Here is a 22,480-nt window from a genome sequence, read left to right as displayed (position 1 = left end):
GTTGGAGGGAAGCTTCAGAATGGCAAATATGTTTTTATTACAAATTATGTGAGCAGACTGCAGTTCCTCTATCAACACTCTTGCATACAGTTTTAAATATACTATAAAACCTATGATCATAAGGTAGCAAAAACTACAATCCCACAGTAAAATCAGTAAAAAAAAAAAAAAAAAGAAGATGGAGAAACAAAAGCCCTGCGTCCCACAATGCTCCAGGCTTTCAGGTATAATCATGTGATAAGTGGTTGAATATTCTGTGCACAAGTGCTTAGTGTAAGGCTCCATTCACATGAGCGTTTAGCCATGAAATGAATCCCAACAGCAAGAATCTAGTGCGTCAAAGTGCATCCAGCTGTCATCACCGCAGGCAATCGCTGGCTGTGTGAATCGTCAAGAATAGCTGCAGCCGCCAACAGCCTGTCATCACAGTGCATAGGCTCAGCGGCCACAGCTAAGCACATGCCAAGTGTGCCACATATCAATCCCACCTACAGAAACAAGTATATTGTTGCCACTGGAATTTGCACTGTGGCTAAATGCTCGTGTGAATGGACCTAAATGTGTGCAAGGACACTTATTACTGGATGTTGTGTAGAAATGATTCCCAGAATAAGTCTACAAAAAGAAAAGTTTTATTAATATATTAACACAAACACATATCCAGCATGAAGTTGACAACGTCCCTTCTCACTATATATAGAGGTATATATACAAGGTGTGCGGGGCTGGTCACAGTTGTCAGTCTTCATGCTGCTAAGCAGGGGAATGCTGGGGATGGCGAAGAGGTCATTGCTGTTTGGAGCGAGGCCACAACCGACTGGTGATTGATCCCAATGAAAGCGTCTGTCTCTTACTGAGCTGTGACAACTCTTCAAGTCTTTGCTGCTCCTCCTGGAATAGAAGAAGATGTAGACAACATGAGATTAATGCAGTCATTTACAATGTAGAACAGGGGTGTCAAACTCCATTTTATTGCAGGCAGCATCAGTAGTTTGCTTGCCGATTGTATCTGGGGTGTGTTACATAAAGAGCGCAGAGCTCAGGAGTGCGTTACGTACAGAGTATGGGTTAAGGTGTGTGCTACGTACAGAGTGTAGAGTTTAGGGGTACGCCATGTACAGGGTTCAGGGGTGCACTGTGTACAGGTTTTAGGGGTGCACTATGCACACTGCAATGCCAACCCACCCTCTCCTACCTGGCCTGGCTCTAGTAACTATTTAGGTAGCTCTAGTACTGCCCTGTGTAGGCGGCAATCTCTACTACCCATGTACTTGGCTCTGTTAAATCCCCTCTGTGTATGCACCAGAGCTTTGCAGGGAGATTGTTCTCGCTCTCAGTTTCTGGAGAGCTGTTACACTGGGACTGAAAGCAAAGTGGTTTCTTGCAAACACAGAAAGCGGGAGCGGAGGGAGGGTTAGAGACGGAGGTGGCTGAATGGAGTTCCACCACATTTCATCTTCAAAAAGGGGGGCAAGGTCACATGACAAGGCCTGGAGGGCCAGGATTTGGCCTGAGGGACTTCTGCTCGACATATGTGATGTAGAACAATAAATGCCAACTTGCAAGATCCTTAAAGCGAACCTGCCAACACAGAACAATATCATGGGTACCCAGAAAACAAACAAACAAAAAAAATTATTTTTTGCGTTTCTGGCAAGTGAAATCTTCAGTCTCAAACACTTACCAGAGATTCTGCTGTCTGACACTTCTCGGTGTGCCACGTAGCATGTCCCCCTATTGAGTACTGTGGTTCCTCCTGTTAGCTGCTACGGTACTACAGAGTAGAGTATGGATGCAGCACCCGACAGGAGTAACCAAAGTACTGTACACGTTAACAGCAACAACTGGAAGTGTCGGGTAGCAGTGGTGTCAGCAGCTGTTCAAAAAAACAAACAAACACTCGCTGCCTGCAAAGAAAGTGGTATTTATCATTTTCTTTTCAAAGGGTGCCCGTGATTTCATCCAAGGCAGACCACCTAGCAGTCCTTGAATTTCCCCACCGGTGTCAGACATCGGATTAAAAGGGGCTGTAAACCCCCAAGGGTTTTTCACCTTAATGCATTAGGGTAAAAAAACGCCTGCGCTTCAGCTGCCCCCAGAGCCCCCCTTTTACTTACCTGAACCTGGTCTTTCCAGCAGCAGGGACAAGCACACCAGCTCCAGCCGGTGTTTCAGGTCCTGATTGGATAGATTGATAGCAGTACAGCCATTGGCTCCCGCTGCTGTCAATCAAATTCAATGACACGGGAGCCGGGGCTGAGTCCTGCTGTCTGTGTCAATAGACACAGCAGCAGGACTCGGGAGCGCGCACGCAGGAGTGCCCCCATGGAATGCGTCTCTCCGTGGGGGCACTCGATGAGGAGGAGCCCCGCTGGGGGACCCCAGGAAAGGAGGATCAGGCCACTCTGTGCAAAACCCTTGCACAGAGGAGGCAAGTATGACATTTAAAAAAAAAAAAAAACAAACAAACCTTTAGTTACTCTTTAAGTGTACGCATTTGATCTTGTCATTTCAGCTGAAGGGGTTCGGGGAACAACATCAGGCAAATCCAGCTACTCTACATCACAGTTTAAATTCAGATTGCTACCTTCAGCCAAGATCACATGAACAAATGCCTATATATTACCAGAAAGGGGGATGAGAGGATAGACAGTGGAAGCTATATTATATACAGGAGCACCTCAAAAAATAAGATTGTCATCAAAAAGTTCATTTCACTAATTAAATTCAAAAAGTGGAACTCATATTATATAGATTACACACAGAGTGTTATATTTCAAGTATTTTTCTTTTAATGATTATGGCTTATAGCTAGTGCTAAAGAAGCTGGCTGCTTACAGAGTGCTGTATCCAAGCATATTAATGGAAGGTCGAGTGGAAGGAAAAAGTGTGATAGAAAAAGGTGCACAAGCAACAGGGATAACCGCAGCCTTGAGAGGATCGTGAAGCAAAGGTCATTCAAGAATTTGGGAGAGATTGACAGAGAGTGTACTATGGCTAGTGTCACGGCTTCAAGAGCCACCACACACAGACGTATTCAGGACATGGGCAACAACTGTCGCATTCCTTGTGTCAAGCCACTCCTGAACCAGATAACATCAGAAGTGTCTTACCTGGGCCAAGGGAAAAAAAAAAAAAAAAAAAGACTGGACTGTTGCTCAGCGGTCCAAAGTTCTCTTTTGGGATGAAAGTAAATTTTGCATTTCATTTGGAAATCAAGGTCCCAGAGTCTGAAGGAAGAGTGGAGAGGCACAGAATCCAAGTTGCATGAGGTCCAGTGTGAAGTTTCCACAGTCAGTGATGGTTTGGGGAGCCATGTCATCTGCCGGTGTTGGTCCACTGTGTTTTATCAAGTCCAAAGTCAGCGCAGCCCTGTACCGGGAAATTCTAGAGCACTTCATGCTTCCCTCTGCTGACCAGATTTATGGAGATGCTAATTTCATTTTCCAGCAGGACCTGGCACCTGCCCACACTGGCAAAAGTACCAATACCTGGTTTAATGATCATGGTATCACTGAGCTTGATTGGCCAGTAAACTCGCCTGACCTAAACCCCAAAGAGAATCTGTGGGGTATTGTCAAGAGGATGAGAAACACCAGACCCAACAATGCAGACGAGCTGAAGGCCGCTATCAAAGCAACCTGAGCTTCCATAACACCTCAGCAGTGCCACAGGCTGATCGCCTCCATGCACATTGATGCAATAATTGATGCAAAAGGAGCCCCAACCAAATATTGAGTGCATACTACACTGTACATGGACATACTTTTCAGTAAGCCAACATTTCTGTATTAAAAATCCTTTTTTATTGGTCTTATGTAATATTAAAATTTTCTGAGATACTGAATTTTGGATTTTCACTAGCTGTAAGCCATAATCATCAAAATTAAAAGACATGCTTGAAATATATCACTGTGTAATTAATCTATAGGATATAGGAGTTTCACTTTTGAATTACTGAAATAAATTAACTTTTTGATGATATTCTATTTTTTTGAGATGCACCTGTACATATATGGAAATCTGATGCATCGCCTGTACTTTCAATGTGCTACTCCAGATGACCCGGGTCAAGTATTTTCTCCAGTTAAGACAGAATGGGGTCCTGGACAACATAGCTGCTTTTGCTCCTCTGACACTGGTAAGAATTGCAATATCAGAAAAGCCACCACATTTGCCCCGTTTGAACTGGCTGTAGACACCAAAGTCCTTATGAAGTGATAGGTGGGTACACAGCTTTGACCAATTGCTCTATTCTGCTGGTTTACTGCAGAAGCATGAAGAGTGTAGCTATGCTCCCTAGAATCCACCATATCCAAGGTTCTTGCCTAGGTTTCTTTGTGCCTGATTCAATTCTGACAAGAGCCCAAGTGTTCTGTCTAAATACAAAGACATTTATTTTAGTTATATTTAGTTTTTGGCTGGTGGGTGACAGGGATTTTGATGAGCGCACAGGCTCCCATTAAAATTTGGTAAATATGGTGCTGTCTTATGCAAACATTGAAGAAGAAAGAAAGCTATGACTAAGCACCAGGGAAGGTGTGAAACACTTTAGCTGTGCTGTATGGATTGTTTTTCTTTCATGGACCAATAAAGGTAATTTTATGGGCACCATCCAGACTTTTCACCTTATGCAAATGTTATTATACAAAATGGCAGCCCTTTGCATAGAATTTGTAAAATGGGAATTGTATAGTCTTCCACAATTACCTGCTCCAACTGAGTCTGTCTGCGTTTAAAAGCATCTAAAGGATCCTCCTCCAACGAGTAATTTTCTAAGACAGTGCGAACATCACCGACACCGCTCACTGCAACGGCTATAAGAAAGGAATGTTAAAAAGTCACAACAATTCAGAACATCTAAAAGAAATCTTACTTTATGTGGCTATTAACAGTAACACAGGTTGGTTTATATGAAATAGAAAAACTTACAAATATCCTCAGGGTAGATAATGTTCCTGTCCTTGGTAGAGATTAGGTGAAATTTAGTTGAAAGGTTGCAAAACTTTGTGGCAGACTCAATTTCACCAATCATCCCTAATAAAGACATAATGCTGCATAGGAGTGACTTCTCTTTGCTCATTAGTAATTTAACCGAAGAAAGCAGTATAGAAGTTGTAAAATAAGCCCTCATTGAGCTCTGAAGCTGCAGGCATTGTAAAGGAAATGATCCACAAACTGCAGTTCAATTTAATAGAAGGCAGGCAAACTACCAATTAACTTCAGGGGGGTCACAATGGAGCTGGGCCATGGAATCAAATTGTGCTTTCTGCTGTACACTTGGAGGATGAATTGCTTAACATTGCCTGAAGCCAGAGAAAGGTTTGGTCAGGGGCGGCGCTGGATCCGAGGAACTTCTTAGGTCCAGTTGATGTAAAGAGCTGTAGGTTTATTAGTATAGCAGGTAAAGCGACATAAAACATATAAATATTTTTTTTTTCTAATAAGTGATCACATTCCCCCTGTTCTCAGCTGCATAAGAGCTGGAGGAAGAGAAACAGCAGCACACTGTTCTTAGTGAATGGCTGTGCGGGAGGGGATTGGTGTCAGCAAATGTATGATCATTGGAGGAAAGCAGAAGGAAAACTGACCATGCTGTTCTGTCTAGTGTGGTCTGTTTTTAATAGGAAAGCAGAGGGACTGGCAGGATCGCCAGGGGTTTCACACAAAGGTAGCCATACAAAGAGAACAGGATACTTTTTCTCATACAAGTACATGGTACAGCAGGCACATATCAGGAATATAAAAATGTTGGGTTTACACATTCTTTAAGACTGCTCCCAAACCAGGGTCTCCTTCTACTCACTGAGGAACCCTGGGCAAAAACTTGAGTTGAAGAAGAAACAGAGCGACAATACAAATCATTAAGTTTGTTTGGTATAAATGATAATCTTTTATTATCCATGGAAAGTCAACGTAATTCAGTGATGACAGAACCCCCCTTCTTCAGAATGGAAGTGCAGGAGAGTGATTGATTCACAAGTGGGAAAGTGCAGCCGCTACAACTAGTGTGTGTCTGCATGTCTGTTCAAGGTCTAAAGAAATGTAAGGCTACTTTCACACTGAGGCAGTTTTCAGGCGCTTTAGCGCTAGAAATAGCCTCTGAAAAGCGCATGAAATGCGCCTCCCATTCAGAGCAGTGTGTCTTTTCACACCCGGGCGGTGCGCTTGTGAGACGCTTTACGAAAAGTCTTGCAAGCAGCATCTTTGGGAGTGCTGTAAATAGCACCTCCAAAATGCCCCTGCCCATTGCAATGAATGGGCAGCGCTTCCAAAGTGCCTGAAAAGCGATTTGAAAGTGCCGCAAAACTGGACTTTTTTTGTTAAAAAGCGCCCCGCTAGTGGCCGAAAAGCCCTGCAAAAACGAGCAGCGTTTTAGCGCTAACGGCCGGGCGCTGCCAGTGTGAAAGGGGTTGTAAGGCAGCTATCCAGTGCATGACATGTATACTGATGTAGAGATGGTGTGCACTGGACCTATAAAGAGGTTCAAAAATCCTTCCAAAAGAGTCACAGAAAACAAAAAACCCCCACAGTAGAAGTTCTACCACTTTACCCACACCATCCAAAATAAAAAAGGTTTGTTATAACTAACCTAACTGCAATCAGCAGGAAAGTGGCCCGTCTGTGGCCCCCTATAACTGCCTCATATCAGGCACAGCACATTGATCATTACTGGTACAGACTTTACCCCTTAGTCTTGAGATATACTCACTCTTCAGGAAAGAAGCAAGATCATAGAGCCCTCGGTCCTCCGAGTTGCCATCCCATTTCTTTATGGCCAGGCCATTGTAGGGCTGCAGTTTAAAAGCTTCTCTGTTACAGTCCACAATGACAACACGTGCCGGGTCTCTGTTCAGACAGGAGATGTCCTAGATACAAATACACAACATTACACAGAAATGAGATAGCAGAAATACAGAATAGCTTCACCAGGATGCAAACAGACAAACATTTCAGCTATACCCAACAAAGTTATTTGTAAGGAGCAAAGTGTAAAGCCTGGTACACCAAGGTTTTTTTCATGCAACCTGAACGAAAAAAAAAAAAAACTGAGGAGCTTGGGAGGAGATCCTAACAATCCAATGTTAGTACAGATCTCCTCCCCTGCTGAGCTATTGTGTTCTGACAGGGGGACTGTCGCCCCACCAAAACACACCGGTTAGTGCTCCCAGCCATTGGCTGCAGGTTTTCCATCATGTCAGTTCAACAGAAGGCAGACAGGCTGCTGTACACACTGGCCAAATGTCAGGGAGTTTCTGTTGAACCGGCTGATATTTGGCCCATGTCCTCCCCTTCTTCCACAATCCCCAATCCATCTGCTGATAGTACAGAGCCCTAGGAGGCACTCTGAACATGCTCAGTTTGCGGTGTATTGCTAGAGACTTTTTTTTGGGGGGTGCATGTGATCAGTACAGGATCAATCAGCACTGTCCAAACAGGGGTTCAGGGGTCTTGCAGCCTCATAGGACAGTTAGAGGAGAATGAAAACTCCTCCTACAAGCTTTACCCAGGTCTCAGCCAGTAACTGATATAAGTCACAAGACTGCTATATTCTGCTAATGAGAAGAGGTATTTAGCAGTTTATATTTAATAAAATAATTGCATTTCTGTGTACTATGGGAGACCAGATATAGTGAATGCAGGGCCCTGGGTTTAGTAACACTTTAAGCTACACTAACCAATCAGAATTCATTCCTCATGGACAACAGAAAATGGAAAACGGCTGATGTGGGTTACCACATTTTCTGCATCATCATCACTGCTCTCCACATTGCCCTATAGAGGACTATGCCAAAGACTGTCAGCAGATAGCATTATCATTTAAAGAAACAGAATTAGTCAGATACTCTGCAGGTATACCAATGCACTATTACTATAGCTTCATGCTATGCACTACACTTTTTATCTCACAGAGGGCCACTTAAGATTCTGCTGGTCAAGGCTCATCTGGGGAAACATGTCCCCTCACCCTTCCCATAAGCCAGAGAGAAGGCCTCCCACACTTCACTCCATAAACTTAAACAGGAAAGGGTAGCCATTCGTGTTTAAGAAAAAGTGGCTACCTAAGAGCAGTTGAATCATGCCTGCGAGTCCACCGCACCTCAATGGTCTATGAGGGAAGGAAATAAATAGAGAATATTTAGCAGCTTAAAGCGGTAGTGAACTGCCACTAAAATAAAAATAAAATGGGCCACCCCTGCAGGGTTAACTCATAATGTACTAAAATGCATTGCATACTAGTACATTATGACAGTCTTGCCTGTAAAGCGAATCCATCCAGCGCAGCGTTGTCATGGATCCCCGATGCTGCCATTTTCACCTGGTCTTTCTTCCAGGTTTGCGGGCTCCGGGTGTATGAATGGCCAGGGCAGCAGTGACAACACCCGGCTGTGGCAAGGAGCTCTGAAGCTACGGCACAGGTATGCCATGCCTTCAGTAACAAACAGCTAGCCAATGCCCCCCACCTGAGTGAGTTGAGCTGGGAATTTTCTTTGGTTTTGTTTTGCCGTCCCTTCAGAGCACATGTGTGGGCAGCATCCCTTGTAAATATCTCCTAAGCAGTGCATGTCTAGGAGATATTCACTGTACCTACAGGTAAGCCTTATTATTTGGCTTACCTGTAGGTACAAGTTCAAAAGTGGAGTTCATCTCCAATTTAAGGCTTCTTTAGCATTTGAAATTTTGGGATCTCCAGAAGAATTGCTGCAATTCTGCCAGCGATCTCAAATTGCATTGCAAAACGCATATTGAAGTGCCATTCATTTTCAATGGGACCTAAATACTGTGCGCTTTTTCCGTGATCAATCGTGTGGCAAATACAGCAAACCGCAATGCACAAAGCTTGTCGCACAAAAGCAGCTCCTGCTCCTTTTTAGGCCACAAACTATGCTTTTTGCAGTTTGCTTTGATAATCGCCGCAAAACCGCACCGCTTTTTAGGTGCTATTGAAAATGAATGGCACTTGAACACGCGTTTTGCCAATGCAGTGTGATTTGAGATCGCTGGAAGAATGGCAGCGATTCTACCTGAGAGCCCAAAACACCAAATGTGAATGGATCGCCCCATCCACACTAGTGAATGCAGAAATTTCCCTCACACTGGAAAGATATTCTTTCAGTTCCCATTGAGTCTACAGGACAGGAAATAAAGGGAAGTCTTCCTAATAAGACAAAAAAAAAAAATCCAAAATGAAAACCAGTTTTGCCCTTAGTTATACTTTAAATGGCCCTTGTCCTCATCAGTACTGGTTAAAAAGAAAAAAAAAAAAATTGTATTGTACAACTACACCTAGAAGTGTAGAACTAGATGTAAAGGACTTGACCTCTGCAGTATTCATCCTTCATATAGACACCTTTACTAAAGTTAGCAAAGATAATGTCTTACTTTAACATGATGGCCTTCTGTGTAACGTGTTGCATCGCGGAACAGTCGATACGATATAAAACCATGAGGGTCCATACTGTCAATGAGAGGGAATGCAGTCTGCAGAAGAAGCACCATATATGTTTTAATCACATTACTTACAGGAGAGGAATCCAAGAAAAGCAGACAGAGCATTAAGGAAGAAATATATGTTGCAAAATATCTTTTAGGGGCATATTGACAAGTCACCAAAGTAATAAAGCCAGCCACAACTGGGTCTCATTCACATCACAGAGGAGAATGCACAGAAATTGACATGTGATTTTAAGCTCCCTTCACATCACCCCATGCATCTGCTAAACAGCAGCGCGATTCTCACTTGTTTAAGGAACATGCATATTCCTGAGATGCGATCGTGTGAAACGAATGTTAGAATGCATCTTAAAACACACCTTGCAGTAGGTTTTCCCCTTCCCCCAATTTTCACCATTTTGAACACGCTACAGTAGCTTGCAATGCGCTGCGATAAAATGTAACCCATCCTATCTTATTTGCAATTCAGCACAATGCAGGGGGGTGCGACAGAGCCCTTAAGAAATAACCCCATGTAGAATCTAAAGCTGGCCACACACACAGTTTTGTCCAATTCCTAACAGGCCAGAATTCACTTTGTGGGTGACCCTGTTGGCTCTGTCCTGCCCAATATCCTCCAACTGAAAAATTTAAGGAGCAAGATCGAAAATTTTCAGCCAAGCAGCAGCTACATCCAATCAGCTGCAGGCACTGTTTGGGTATTCTTACAGCCACCTGAAGTTTTTGTTGCTCAACCCAGCGAGCTGAACAAAACAAGACAAAAAAAAAAAAAATATTAGAAAAGAACTCGGGAGGAACCACTGTACTATGTGATGTTAGTGCAGCAATCTCTTCCACTGAGCTGTTGTGTTCTGATAGGGGGACGGCCCCCCTGCCAGGACACACCGGTCAGCGCTTTCAGTCATGGCCGAGAGCGCTGATCGGCAGACCATTTTCGGTCATGCCCCTTCGACAGAAGCCGGCTTCAGTACACACAGGCCAAATGTCGCCCTACGTTCGGCTTGTGTGTGCGGCCCTTTAGGCAGGACACCCACAAAAATAAGATTTGCACAGGCACCTGTTGGCCCCTTCTGTTATCTGTTTAGGTCAGTTGAGATTAGACAAAGCTTACACTTACCATGCCTGTTTCAGCGGTAAATATAACAATTTCATAAAGAGGGGCAAGTTGCTGGAACAGGTTGTCAATACCGGCCCTCTTCTTAAACCTCCATCCTGTTTCTAACTAAAAGCAGAAAGCAGCATTACTAGAGGAAAATAGCAAATGGAACATTAGTACCTTTCAAAAAATCATTACATCCATGTATGGGCAGGCTGGTTGTACACAAGTCGATCGATCAATGTATGGGCTGCCTTACATTTTCAGAATATATGCAAAGTGTTCTCCGATTGGACGAGGTGGAGAGCGTGATGTCACTACCTCGTCCCTGCCCTGCTGCCATGAGGCGTTGTAGTGCAGCTACCCTTCTTGGTTCATTTAAGATATCAGGCAACATTTTATAACTGCAGTAAGAGTGCAACAAATGATCCTGCAAGCTTCTCCGAATTTCCCCTGAAGTGTCATGACTTTCATAAGGGACATGTGTAAGAGCTTCCTGTGTCTGGAAGCACCATCTGAACCAGGGACTTATAGTTTGGATCACTCACCGACCACTCTGGGTGTAGCAGCACATTCTTCAGCTCGAGAACTAGTGTGTAGGGAGGCTGGTAATATGGTTCTTTTAATGGATCTGGAAGAAGTTTCGGACTTGTGGGTTCAATGATCATCTACAATAAAGACAAAAAGAAAAAAAGAAGGATGATTAAATCCGTTACTTATTAAAGAGAAAGTCACAATTCAATGTCAGTCCAGTGAAAGCTACTGTACATCTTATCCATAGGATAGAGATCTTATTTTTGCCAGGAGTTGGGCTTTGGGCCTCATGCACACTGCAGCCCAAAGAAGCTGCTCCTACTGGCGCTTTTTTTTTTTTTTTTCTGCCGGTAAACTCTTGAAAACGCCTATAGTGTGCATGGACACATAGGCCAACATGGAGGGGAGTTATCAGGCAGAGAAAGGTAAAAGCTCAAATGCCTGTAGGAGCAGCTTTTTTGAACTGCATTGTGCATGAGGCCTTAAAGTTAAACCCCTTTTGGAGTCTGTTACCTACTTACTGTAATCAGCACCTATGATGAAGGGGAATACCTACGCTGATGAAGGTAAATACCTGTCAGAACAGAGGTTTATAATAAAATAAACTTTGATTTTTAATTGTTGCAGCATTTAAAACCTGTCAGAAGTTCTGGGGAGGAAACCAACAGAAACTTGAAAGATTTCTTGGTCATCATGTTATCCACTAGGGTTGCACTGATACTAGTATCGGTGCCAATACCAAGTATTTGCACAAGTATCGATACTCGTGCAAATGCACCGATACCTGAAACTGATACTTTCAGGCTCGATTCTTTGAGCTGTCAGTGGGTCTCCTCTGTGTGAAAGAAGTCTGGTAATTAAAGCTTAAAAAAAAAAAAAAAGCAGCCGGCAATGTTTATTAACAACTTGCGCAGCCCTGAAACACTAAAATAAAAAGAAACTGTTTCTCTTTGTATATTTCTATTTCTTCATCTGCAGATCAAAGGGATGAACAAATGTTCCTCCGTTTAACCCCTTATTAACCCTTAATTTACTCTAATCAGCCTTAATTAACTCCCTATTCTCCTCCATTTAAAAAAAAAAAAAAAAAAAACTATTTCATTTGTAAATAACTTTTCAATGCTTTGTACCATTGCTGACAGCTGAAGTTAAAAGAAAACAGTTGCGGTAGGTATCGGTAACGGCAAATACAAAAAAAAAAAAAAAAAGGTATCGGTGCATTCCCATTATTCACCCTCTTTCCATAGATGGACAATGCTCCAACATTACAAAAAATGACCCCCGATATGCACACGGCTGACATTAGCAGCTGCCTGTGTACACGCCAGGCAACTAGCATTTTCAAAAGGAGGCCAGTAATGGCAGCGTCTATTTTTCTCAGTGCAGAATACTATAACTGTATACCTAACCCTTTTAGTGCTTACCATCCCCACACCATTTACAACATACTGAGTGCCAATAGAGACTTTTGTAGTATACTGGGAGCCATTATGTACTACACTGTTATAATAGCTGTACCCCAAAAACCTGCAACACAGACACAAGGATGAAAGTAGAGGAGGCCTAACAGGCAAAAAAAAAAAAAACTTACCTGCCGATAATCTTTAAAATATTGATATGCTCTTCTAAAATGCTGTACGACAGGAGGGTCTGGAATCAGAAGTATAAGAGAATCAGAAGTATAAGAAAATCAGAATACTGAAATAAAAGGAGAGACAGAGAGAGTGTGGAAGAAAGACAGCAATCAGAAGGCCTCATTCACACAAGTTGGGACTGTATTTTGCCTGAACAGGATACACAGATGTTCTGTACATCTGTGTACAGGCAGTCTCATTCATGCCCATTGGGATGCAGCAGCCGCATGAACAGAGCCAAATGCTCCCAATTTGAAATCCAAGTGGATGTATGTCACCAAACTCTTATGCCCCGTAAACACGTTTGGATTTTCTGACAACGAATATTGGATGTGAGCTTGTTGGCGGTAAGTCCGACCGTGTGTATGCTCCATCGAACATTTGTTGGCGGACTTTCCGCCAACAAATTTTGGCTAGCAGGTTCTCAAATTTTCCGCCAACAAAACTTTGTTGTCGGAATTTCCGATTGTGTGTACACAAGTCCGTTGCACAAAAGTTCACGCATGCTCGGAATCAAGCAAGAGGAGCCGCACTGGCTATTGAACTTCCTTTATCTCGGCTCGTCGTTCGTCTTGTACGTCACCACATTCCCACGTTTGTAATTGTTGGGCAACATTTGTGTGACCGTGTGCATGCAAGACAAGTTGGAGTCAACAACCTTCGAACAAAAATCCACGGTTTTGTTGTTGGAAAGTCCGATCGTGTGTACGGGGCAATGCAGTGTGTTTGGGGACCCACACCTCCCGTGCAGAGAAAAAAAAAAAATGAATACGAAAGATAGAATATGCTAGTCATGAATGTCTAGATTATGTCTTAGCCCACAGACTGAAGAAGAAAAAAAAAAGTCAATTCCACCAACCACACTAAACATGGATAAAGGAACCTTCGCTGTCAGCTACTGTATTTAGCACCCGCAGATACCTGGACACAGTGGCACTACATCTGATTGGATGGTGTCATGCAGTCACTTTTTGGCTGATGCTTCACCCAGCTGCTAATTTTAAAATGGCAATACTTGCAGGGCCACCCACAACTCGAATTTTAGGAATCAGATGAAATTTAAGCCATCGCCAGCATAGAAGAAATTGAATTGGTTAGTATGGACTTCTGCTTTGCACAATTATCGTTTTCTTATCAAATAAATTGGGGACAGTCCTGAGCCATGAACGATCAAGATATTTTTATCACATGAAAGACACTCAAGTTAATGCCACTTCATTTATTTTACTCTATAATATACTATACTAGTGTTCTGACATTCACAACAGACATTTTGACAAATTTAAGCAACTTCTGCTGCTTTCTTTAGGGCTCATTCAATTACCATGCAGGATTACATTATATTGGGAAAATGTCCTCTATGCTGACATAGTCATGGTTCCAATAAAAAGTCTATTGAAAGGGACCCTTTCAAACATTACAGTGCAATGCAAGGTAAACTTCACAGAAACCCACATTAGTGCAAAGGATGTTGCCCTGTGTATTCACTTGCTACTGAAGGCTAAAGTTGGCCATAGATGGATCGAAACTCAGCCTGTTCAGCAGGGATCAGACAAATTTCAATCCATGTATAGGCGGTCCTGCTCGACACCACCTACTCTAAGGCCTGGTTTACACCTATGCATTTTTTTTGGTGCATTTTGTAAAAAAACGCTCTACAGTTCATTTAACATGGATTCCTATGAGACCGTTTCACAACTATGCTTTTTTCAGTCACACAAAACAAAACAGCTTTTTTGGTTCAATAGACGTCAATGGAGAAGCTGCAGAAAAGCATGTAGTGCATTTTTGCCGCGATTTGCAGTTTTTAATCTGCCCGACAAATTTGTCCAAACTAAAAAAAACTAAAAGGAGCATAAAAAAGAAATGCAAAATGCAGTAAAAGCACATGTGCAAAACATACAGCAAAAAGCACTGCAGAAACGTTCAAAAGCAAACTGCATAGGTGTGAACCGAGCCTATCAATATGTGTCGAATGGAAATGTTAAAAAAAAAAAAAAAAATCTCAGTCAGCGGCTTCAGCCAATAGACAACTGCCACCAATGAGTGTATTCTGACAGTGGAGGAACACAACGCGGTTGATTTTCTAGAACTGGAGAGTCCAAATCTGGTGCAGCTGTGCATGGTAGCCAATCAGCTTGTTCAATTGAGCTTTGACAATAAAACCTGGAAGCTGATTGGTGTCCATGCAAATCTGCACCAGATTTTCCACCTTCCATTTTTAGTAAGTCAACTCCAGTGACTCAGAGGGGAGGATTCTTCTATCCACCTAGCTTGTGTGGATGGAGAAAGCTGGTTGTTCCCCCCCCCCCCCCCCCCCCCAATCAGTCCATTGGCTGATCTAAAAAATAAAAAAGTAATCTATATGGCCTGATCACTGTTTTCTCCAACTTCTCTCTATACAAATACAGACAGCCCTGTATGTAGGATGTAAAATGCACAGCAAGATGAAAGCAGGAACATGGACATTTTATACTGAAAACAGACAGACCAGGGAAGTTTTTTTTAACTCACCATTGTCAAACTCATCTGGTATCTGTAAAAAAAAAAAAAAAAAATTTTTTTTTTTAGAAAAAAGATAAAGATCAAACAAAATATTTTATTTTATACGTATATTACAGAGCTCAGCACTAGTAACTTGGATGTTTTGGGCTAATTTCACCAACATGTACATCTATATTCATTTACATCTACTATAGATAAAAATGGCTGGCTGCTGTTTGTTTCCAGATGTATTATATGGTAGAACAAAATGGTATCATATAAACATTTTAGCAAGAAGTCTAAAACCTAAAAAATAAGTCACCTACAGATGCCTGAACATATCTTCATAAAGCTTTTGGAGCACCACGGGGGCCCCCTAAATCAAGGACCCTTACTTACAAATCTCAATTTCAGTAGAGGAAGGCATGCTCCTTGGACTTTGGATTCCCTATATACAAACCCAATCGCACAAGCATTTACGTTTTTTTGAATTTTTATTTAAGGAGGTGTGCTACAGATATATATGAAATAGTAACTTCACACAATATACAAATAATATAAATTGCTTTAGGAACAACCAAAAGGCGGTTATACCCCTCCAGGGAATGAAAGGTAAAAACAAGTAGCAGCATTAATAACTCAGAATATTACATAAGATAAAAAAAAAGGTTCGTCTAGTCAGGTCACACATGAGCTACAGTAACCACGCATTAGTAGACAATCTCTCTGTCCTCCAGCGGTAACTACCGAGTCACTAGGAAGGGGGGAGTCTGATGCGTGGTGTCCAACTGGGGTCTGTGCACACCCATTTTTGGTTAAATAAGTATGAGAGGAAGAGAAGCCAAAAGAAAAGGGAGAGAATAAAAGAGGGAAAGGAAAAAAAAAAAAGAAGTAGATGGAAGGGGAGCGAGGGGGGTTAACGTAATCCCAAAAGTTAATTTCACTCAAATAGGACCTGGCGACCCTGCAACGAAGGTCCTGGTTAGGACCCTTACACAGTAATAGAATTTTGTCTCCATGTCCTGCATTGCCATCCTGTCATATGTGCTTCAAATGTATTCAAGTAGTTTGGCTGTTCTAATGCACATTACCCAGGCACGGTCAGTCCACTGTTGCCATGAGCAGGAAACCAACCCTGAGAAATGCCATTTCAGCCATCGCTGGCGTGTATGTAGACAGGAAGTGGCTGCAGGCAATCAGCAGCATGGAGATGTAAAAATAAAATTTAAAAAAATGGGATTTAAAAAAAATTTGCAATGGTTTATGATATACAGTGCTTTGGCAAATTAGGTGTCATTCAGTAAGGGTTTCCATCTACACCAAGGAGCTGAATTATGCATAGAGTTTTACAGCTATAGATCACAACTGCCAGAAAGTAGCAGTTTTCACCTCTATAGGCTCATATCATGTTCAGTCAGATGGACAGAAGTGGGTTTACACCAGCTCCAGGACAAAAGAGGTTATACACAATGCGTGAAAAGGAAGGACATCTGATAAGTGTGCTGCTAAACACACAATAAACATCAAAGACAAAAGAGCGCCTGCCATCTGCACACCTAGGAGTGTGCCAGAACTTGGTGACAAGTGGGCCAGTCACAGCAAGGTGATACACCATGCATATCAAAGGCCAGGAGAGGAAGCCGAGGTGTCAACAGGATGCAAGTGTATCTCAGACATGAAAGACTCCTTGCTGTATACATCTGTATGCTCCGAGCTACCTGGAAGAAGGTGTGACTACCCAAGTGTGCTTTCATACTGTCTTCCACAAGCAGCAGCGATAAGGGTCCCGGTACTTGTACGTGACTGCAGTTCCCGCAAACTATCACACTGATTTTGAGGGGAAAAGTGAATTAGTAAAAAGTGGACAGTGCTAAATGGTGGAAATTTATAGGTTATAAGCAAGTCTTTTTCCCCCCTTCAATTAGCTCCACTGCATTTCAGTGATACTAAATCGTCCTCAGATCTCTGCTTCCCAACCCACTTTAACCAATTCAGCCATTCTACAGACTGAAAGTTACTTAAAAAATAAATATCCAAGTTAAAGTAGATCTAATCCCCAATTCTTATATCAAACTTTAACCACTTCCAGTCCAAGCCAATTCTGACACTTTGCTCCTACATGTAAAAACCATAATTTTTTGCTAGAGAATTACAGAGCTCTCTGGGGTCTATAAGAAAAAAAACAAACAAACAATCTCAGCCTTTCCAGCTAAAAACACAGCAGTGTTTACATCTGCCAATGCCGGAAGTGACGTCATAACGCCACGCCTGGCCTCTGAAGGCCATCTGGTCCTTGGTCAGCTCTATGGTAAAATTCCGCCGCCGACCGATTTATTCTCCAACTTGCCGATCGCCCGTTAAAGCAATTAAGCAGCTGAATGGTTTTTACTTTGCAAGGAATCGCATCATTCAGATATCTCCACTCAAAGTCCAGGATGTCAAATGACGTACTGCGGGTGGGAAGTGGTTAATATTATACTGTGATTTCAAAAGTTGTTTTCGCTTTTTAAATCTAAAGCTTTCATTCAAATAATAATTGGTGATCCTACCATATAGGTCCTTGTTCTGGTACTTCCTGCTATAGAGTGACAACTGTCTCCTAATTGGGCTTTTGCACAAGTTCAAAAGGCGAAAAAAAAAAATAAACACAACCTCTCAGCCTTTTACCTCAGGAGGAACCCCTGAAATAATTTTCAGGTCCATGGGAACCCTAAATAAAACCAATTCTTATGGGGAAAATGCCCCAGTAGGTCAGTAGGATGAATGCCACCCTTACAGGCAGTTAAAAAGTTAAATGTGTCGCCTTGTTGGTTATGTCAAGTAGAGTCACCAATAAAACTACGCAGGCATCATCAGATGGGTGATCAGCAAACGTGAACTACAATGCTCAATGGCAATGCACCGATGTTGCAATGTGCTGTAACAAGCGGTAGTGCATTGCCTTACAGAAAAAGGGTCATGTCCAATCCTTGGCACATAAGGCCATGTTGGCAGTCCATGCATTTTAATTTACTGTAATGCATGTTAACATGCAGCACAACACAAAAAACAGTTTAACTTACTACAAAGATAATGGGACCCTGAAGTGTCTCTAAACCCTATAAATCTACTTCTCTTATTTGCTCCCTTTTGGCCTGTTAAATACTCCATTGAAAGCATTTTGTTATAAATCGGTTTGATAAATGCCATAAATACCCAACAACCACTTAAGGTTCCACACAGTAACTGATGCCCCGTACACACGAATGGATATTCCGATAACAAAATCCATGGATTTTTTCCGACGGATGTTGGCTCAAACTTGTCCTGCATACACACGGTCACACAAAAGTTGGTCGGAAATTCCGAAAGTCAAGAACGCGGTGACGTACAACACGACGAGCCGAGAAAAATGAAGTTCAATATCCAGTGCAGCTCTTCTGCTTGATTGAGAGCATGCATGGAACTTTGTGCGTTGGAAGTTACAAGAGCGGATTTTGTTGTCGGAAAGTTGCTCTCAAATTTTGTGTGATGGAAATTCCAATGGAAAATGACCGATGGAGCCTACACACTGTCGGAATTTCCGACAACAAGCTCCTATCAAACATTTTCCATCTGAAAATCCTATCGTGTGTACGGGGCATTAGAATCTACATTGTTCTCAGTTATCCGAGGAATACAGAGCCATAACTTTCCATGACATGGACAATAGCAGAGAGGCAATGTCCTGTTATCCGAATACTGTATGGTGGATACTTGTGCCAAGGTGGCTCCATGCTGAGCAGACTCATGATTTCCCATTAAGCTCCTGTCAGCAAGTGTCAGGATACTAAATTCACTCTAGGTAGGCCCAAACAGCAAGTTAAGTCAGCCACAGATGGATCGAAGTTCCACCAGTTCAGCAGGGACTGCCTGAATCTCGATCCATCTATGGGCAGGTTTGGTTGTACAGAAGTCAATCTCTCAATCAACTTCTGTAAAACTCACTTGTCTTTTTTTTTTCCATTTGATTAGTGCTGCCAGATAAATTTCAGCATTTTTTTTTTTAAAGCCCAGTGTGCGTGGAACCTTAAAGTAGGTGTAAGCTCAGTCCCTAAAATCTCAAATCTCATGAAAGCTTTTAAACGCTAATACAATTTCAAAACTAAAATTTCAATCTTCTTAGATCTGCAGCGCCATTAAAACAATATATGATGATTTGATGATCCTGCCATTAAGGACCTTGTTCAGGCACTTTGTTATAGGATGACAACACTCTGTCTTCATCTCCCAACAGTGCTCCTGCGTTGTCACCCTGTCACATGGACATCCAATGGAGATTTAAATTGGCCACTTAACATAACACGGGCAATAATCCATTGCGGTCATTATCAGTAAACATGCCCTGAGAAATGCCATGCAGCCATCACTAAGATGCATAAAGTCAGGAAAAGGCTGCAAAAAATCATCAGCACTGAGAACCAACATAGAACGAGGAAAAAAAGGGAAATCAGTATTACAGTTGTATATGATGTACAGTGCTTTCGTAAACAAATTGCACTTACTGAAGATGTAAACCCTAAAGTAATGAATTGATGAACATGGTTATATATCTAAACACTATAACCTGGGGACACAATACATTGTCCAAAGTTGCAAATGTTTCATGCTTAGTGACTGATCACGGGAATTCGAAGATCAGTCATGGCCTGTATAATGTAGGCTTTACCTGTCCTGGCACGCCGGCTGTGTCGTATAATATCACAGAATGTACAAGGGATAATAACAATTAGTATGACTAATGAGCTCATTAAAAAGCCTCAGAGGAGATTTATATATAGTTTACGGCACACAAAAGTCCTAGCACCAGAGTACAGTACCATGTTATCCATTAATAATAGAGAAGAGAAGAATTAATGCAATTTTGTTGTTTAACTAATTGCAGAGATTTAAAATGAATGCTTTAAAAGCTGGAAGGATTTCATCTATTCAGTTATCCCATAAATTCTATCATAATTCTACTTTTACTACACATATGTCTTGCAAGTGTAGAAATTCAACCTTAGTGCCAACCCTGAGTACTCCAGTGTCACTTGATTTCTCTAATGGCCCTTTGGGCTGCAGGCTTCAAAGCACATCAAATGGGCAATTGACGTACAGTTAGGCTGAAAGCTTCCTCTTCACATACTACTCTTAATAATAAAAAGGACTATACTGCTCTCCCCCTTCATTCTTACATCCTCATCCCCATCAAAGCCGAATGGGAGGAAGTGGTCTGTCAGCTGATGTCTCATGAAAAGAGAGAGTGAGGCCTCTAATGATGGCCTGGACACACTTGGCACTTCCCTGTGAAAGGGAGCCAGTTCATGGGAATATGTGGCTTTCCCACAACCTCAGATTTAAAAGCTCAGACTTCCCCGGAAGGAAATCTCACACTACAGACACCAAAATGACACAAGATGATCATTGGGTGACGATCCCAGTGTCAGCTGGCACCACCAGACAGCCACAGACGTTCTGACCAGCTTGGGGATATGGCAATTGGCTGTGTTGGGTCCTTCTGGATGCTGTGCAAATAGTTACTGAGCTGCTGCACCTCAATGTCAATTAGACCATCTCTTCTAATTTTCCCATCATGTCCTCTCACTTACTTCATGCACTAAGCCAGGATAAAAGGGGAGTGACAGAGCCCCCAAAAACACTTTAGCCATTTACCTACACCTTAATATGAAATAATTAAAACTAGTGTTGCACTGATACCAGTGCCGATACTAAGCATTTGTATGAGTACTTGTGCAAATCCTCCGATACTAAAACGGATATCTTTAGATGCGATTCAGGTGCGAATTGTTAAAGTGTATGACACTGGAAATTAGACCTGAACCGGGTTAAAAAGCATACCGACTTTCTGAAATCACACTGCAGCCGGCCCGCACATATGTGAACCACCCTAAAAAAATAAAGCCTTTTGGTTCACGTGTCATGCGAATATGATACGGTTCAAAATGCATCCAATTTTCATATATGTAAAACAGGGCTGAAAATAGGTATTGGTATTTGGCATCAGTGAGTACTTGGAAAAAAAAAAAAAAAAGCATCGGCACTCTTACTTGGTCTTAAAAAACTAGTATCAGTGCATTCCTAATTAATGCTTTTGTGGATTCTTTGACTACTGATGCAGGGCCGTCTTTAAAACGCAGTGCAAACAGGGCACTTGCCCAGGGCCCAATCTTTGTTGGGGGGCCCAAAGCATTGAGCCCACGTTAACCTGCGAATAGGGGCCCCGATGACTGCTTTGCAGAGCACACAGAGAACACAGGAGGCTGTATTCCTGAGCTAGCCAGCAGAGAGGGGGCGGGGTTGGGAGCTCCACTGACGCTCTGATCCCGCCCCATGCAGTCTGTATGCTCGGAACAGAGCAGCTGTAGTGAGAGCAGTGATCGGAGTGGCCCCACCCATCTATACTGCCTGGGGAATACAGAGGTCCGGGGGCGGGGCCTCCACTGATGCTCTAACCCTGCCCCATGCCTGTATGCTCAGGGAGGAGCAGCTGTAGTGAGAGCAGAGAGTGGAAGCCCTGCACCTGGACCTCTGGCTGTATGCAGTTTGCGCAGATGGCCATGTATGTCCTTACACCCATAAAATGCCTGACTGCTGAAACTCTGAGCTGTGTTACTGTAAAGCTGTGCATTGCTGAAAGTTCTCTGACCATCTCCTGTAGCATGTTCGCAGTCTCCGATTGTCACCTGCAGCATGTGCGCAGTCTCTGATGCTCTCCTGCAATATATTTGCCGTCTCTGACCCTTTCCTGTAGTATGTGTATTAAATGTGCCGCTTTACTTGCTCAATTATTTGGAATTGCTCCAGTGCTCAGTGAGTGCCAACGATGTGCATTAACCTGTAGCAACCAATCAGTGAACAGTAGTAATCTGCTTTAACACCTAGCAACCAATAAGTGAGCGCTAATAATGTGCAGTAACCTCTAGCAACCAATCGGCAAGCAGAAATTATGTGTTGTAGCCTTTAGCAACCAGCCAGTGAGCAGTAAGGAAAGGCTGTAACCTCTGGCAACCAATTCCAATCGCTGCGTGATCTGCTGCAGTAAATGGATTTTGCGTCCACCTGCTATTTTTTGTATTTCTCAGAAGGGGGGGGGGGGGCAAGAATATGTCAGCCCAGGGCCCAATCAATATCAAAGATGGCCCTGCACCGATGTGATATTCTCTGGGTCCTCCAGATAGCACCCCGTTTTATGAGAGAAGCCACACAAGAGCTAGTGAGTTCTATATACTAAACTGGTCTTCCACGATCACGAGAC

At 42.6% G+C, this 22,480-nt stretch overlaps 1 protein-coding gene across 2 annotated transcripts in view; it reads right to left on the bottom strand.

Annotated features, from left to right (window-relative positions):
• Positions 1-610: 610 nt before the first annotated feature.
• The window catches only part of TIMM50 (translocase of inner mitochondrial membrane 50), a 60,035-nt gene continuing 38,165 nt past the window's right edge, over positions 611-22,480 (bottom strand). For both annotated transcript variants that reach the window (XM_073598793.1, XM_073598794.1), the window contains exons 4-11: positions 15,235-15,256; positions 12,678-12,736; positions 11,101-11,220; positions 10,574-10,678; positions 9,385-9,483; positions 6,713-6,869; positions 4,711-4,817; positions 611-891 (exon numbers count right to left, since the gene is read on the bottom strand). In XM_073598793.1, coding sequence (XP_073454894.1) covers positions 787-891; positions 4,711-4,817; positions 6,713-6,869; positions 9,385-9,483; positions 10,574-10,678; positions 11,101-11,220; positions 12,678-12,736; positions 15,235-15,256 — 774 coding nt within the window. In that variant the 3' untranslated portion in view covers positions 611-786. The remainder of the gene's footprint in view (positions 892-4,710; positions 4,818-6,712; positions 6,870-9,384; positions 9,484-10,573; positions 10,679-11,100; positions 11,221-12,677; positions 12,737-15,234; positions 15,257-22,480) is intronic.

Source organism: Aquarana catesbeiana, linkage group LG09 (genome assembly GCF_042186555.1).
Source record: "Aquarana catesbeiana isolate 2022-GZ linkage group LG09, ASM4218655v1, whole genome shotgun sequence".
Taxonomy (NCBI): domain Eukaryota; kingdom Metazoa; phylum Chordata; class Amphibia; order Anura; family Ranidae; genus Aquarana; species Aquarana catesbeiana.
The sequence above is the reverse complement of the archived record's forward strand: the minus strand, read 5'-3'. Positions and strand labels throughout refer to the sequence as shown.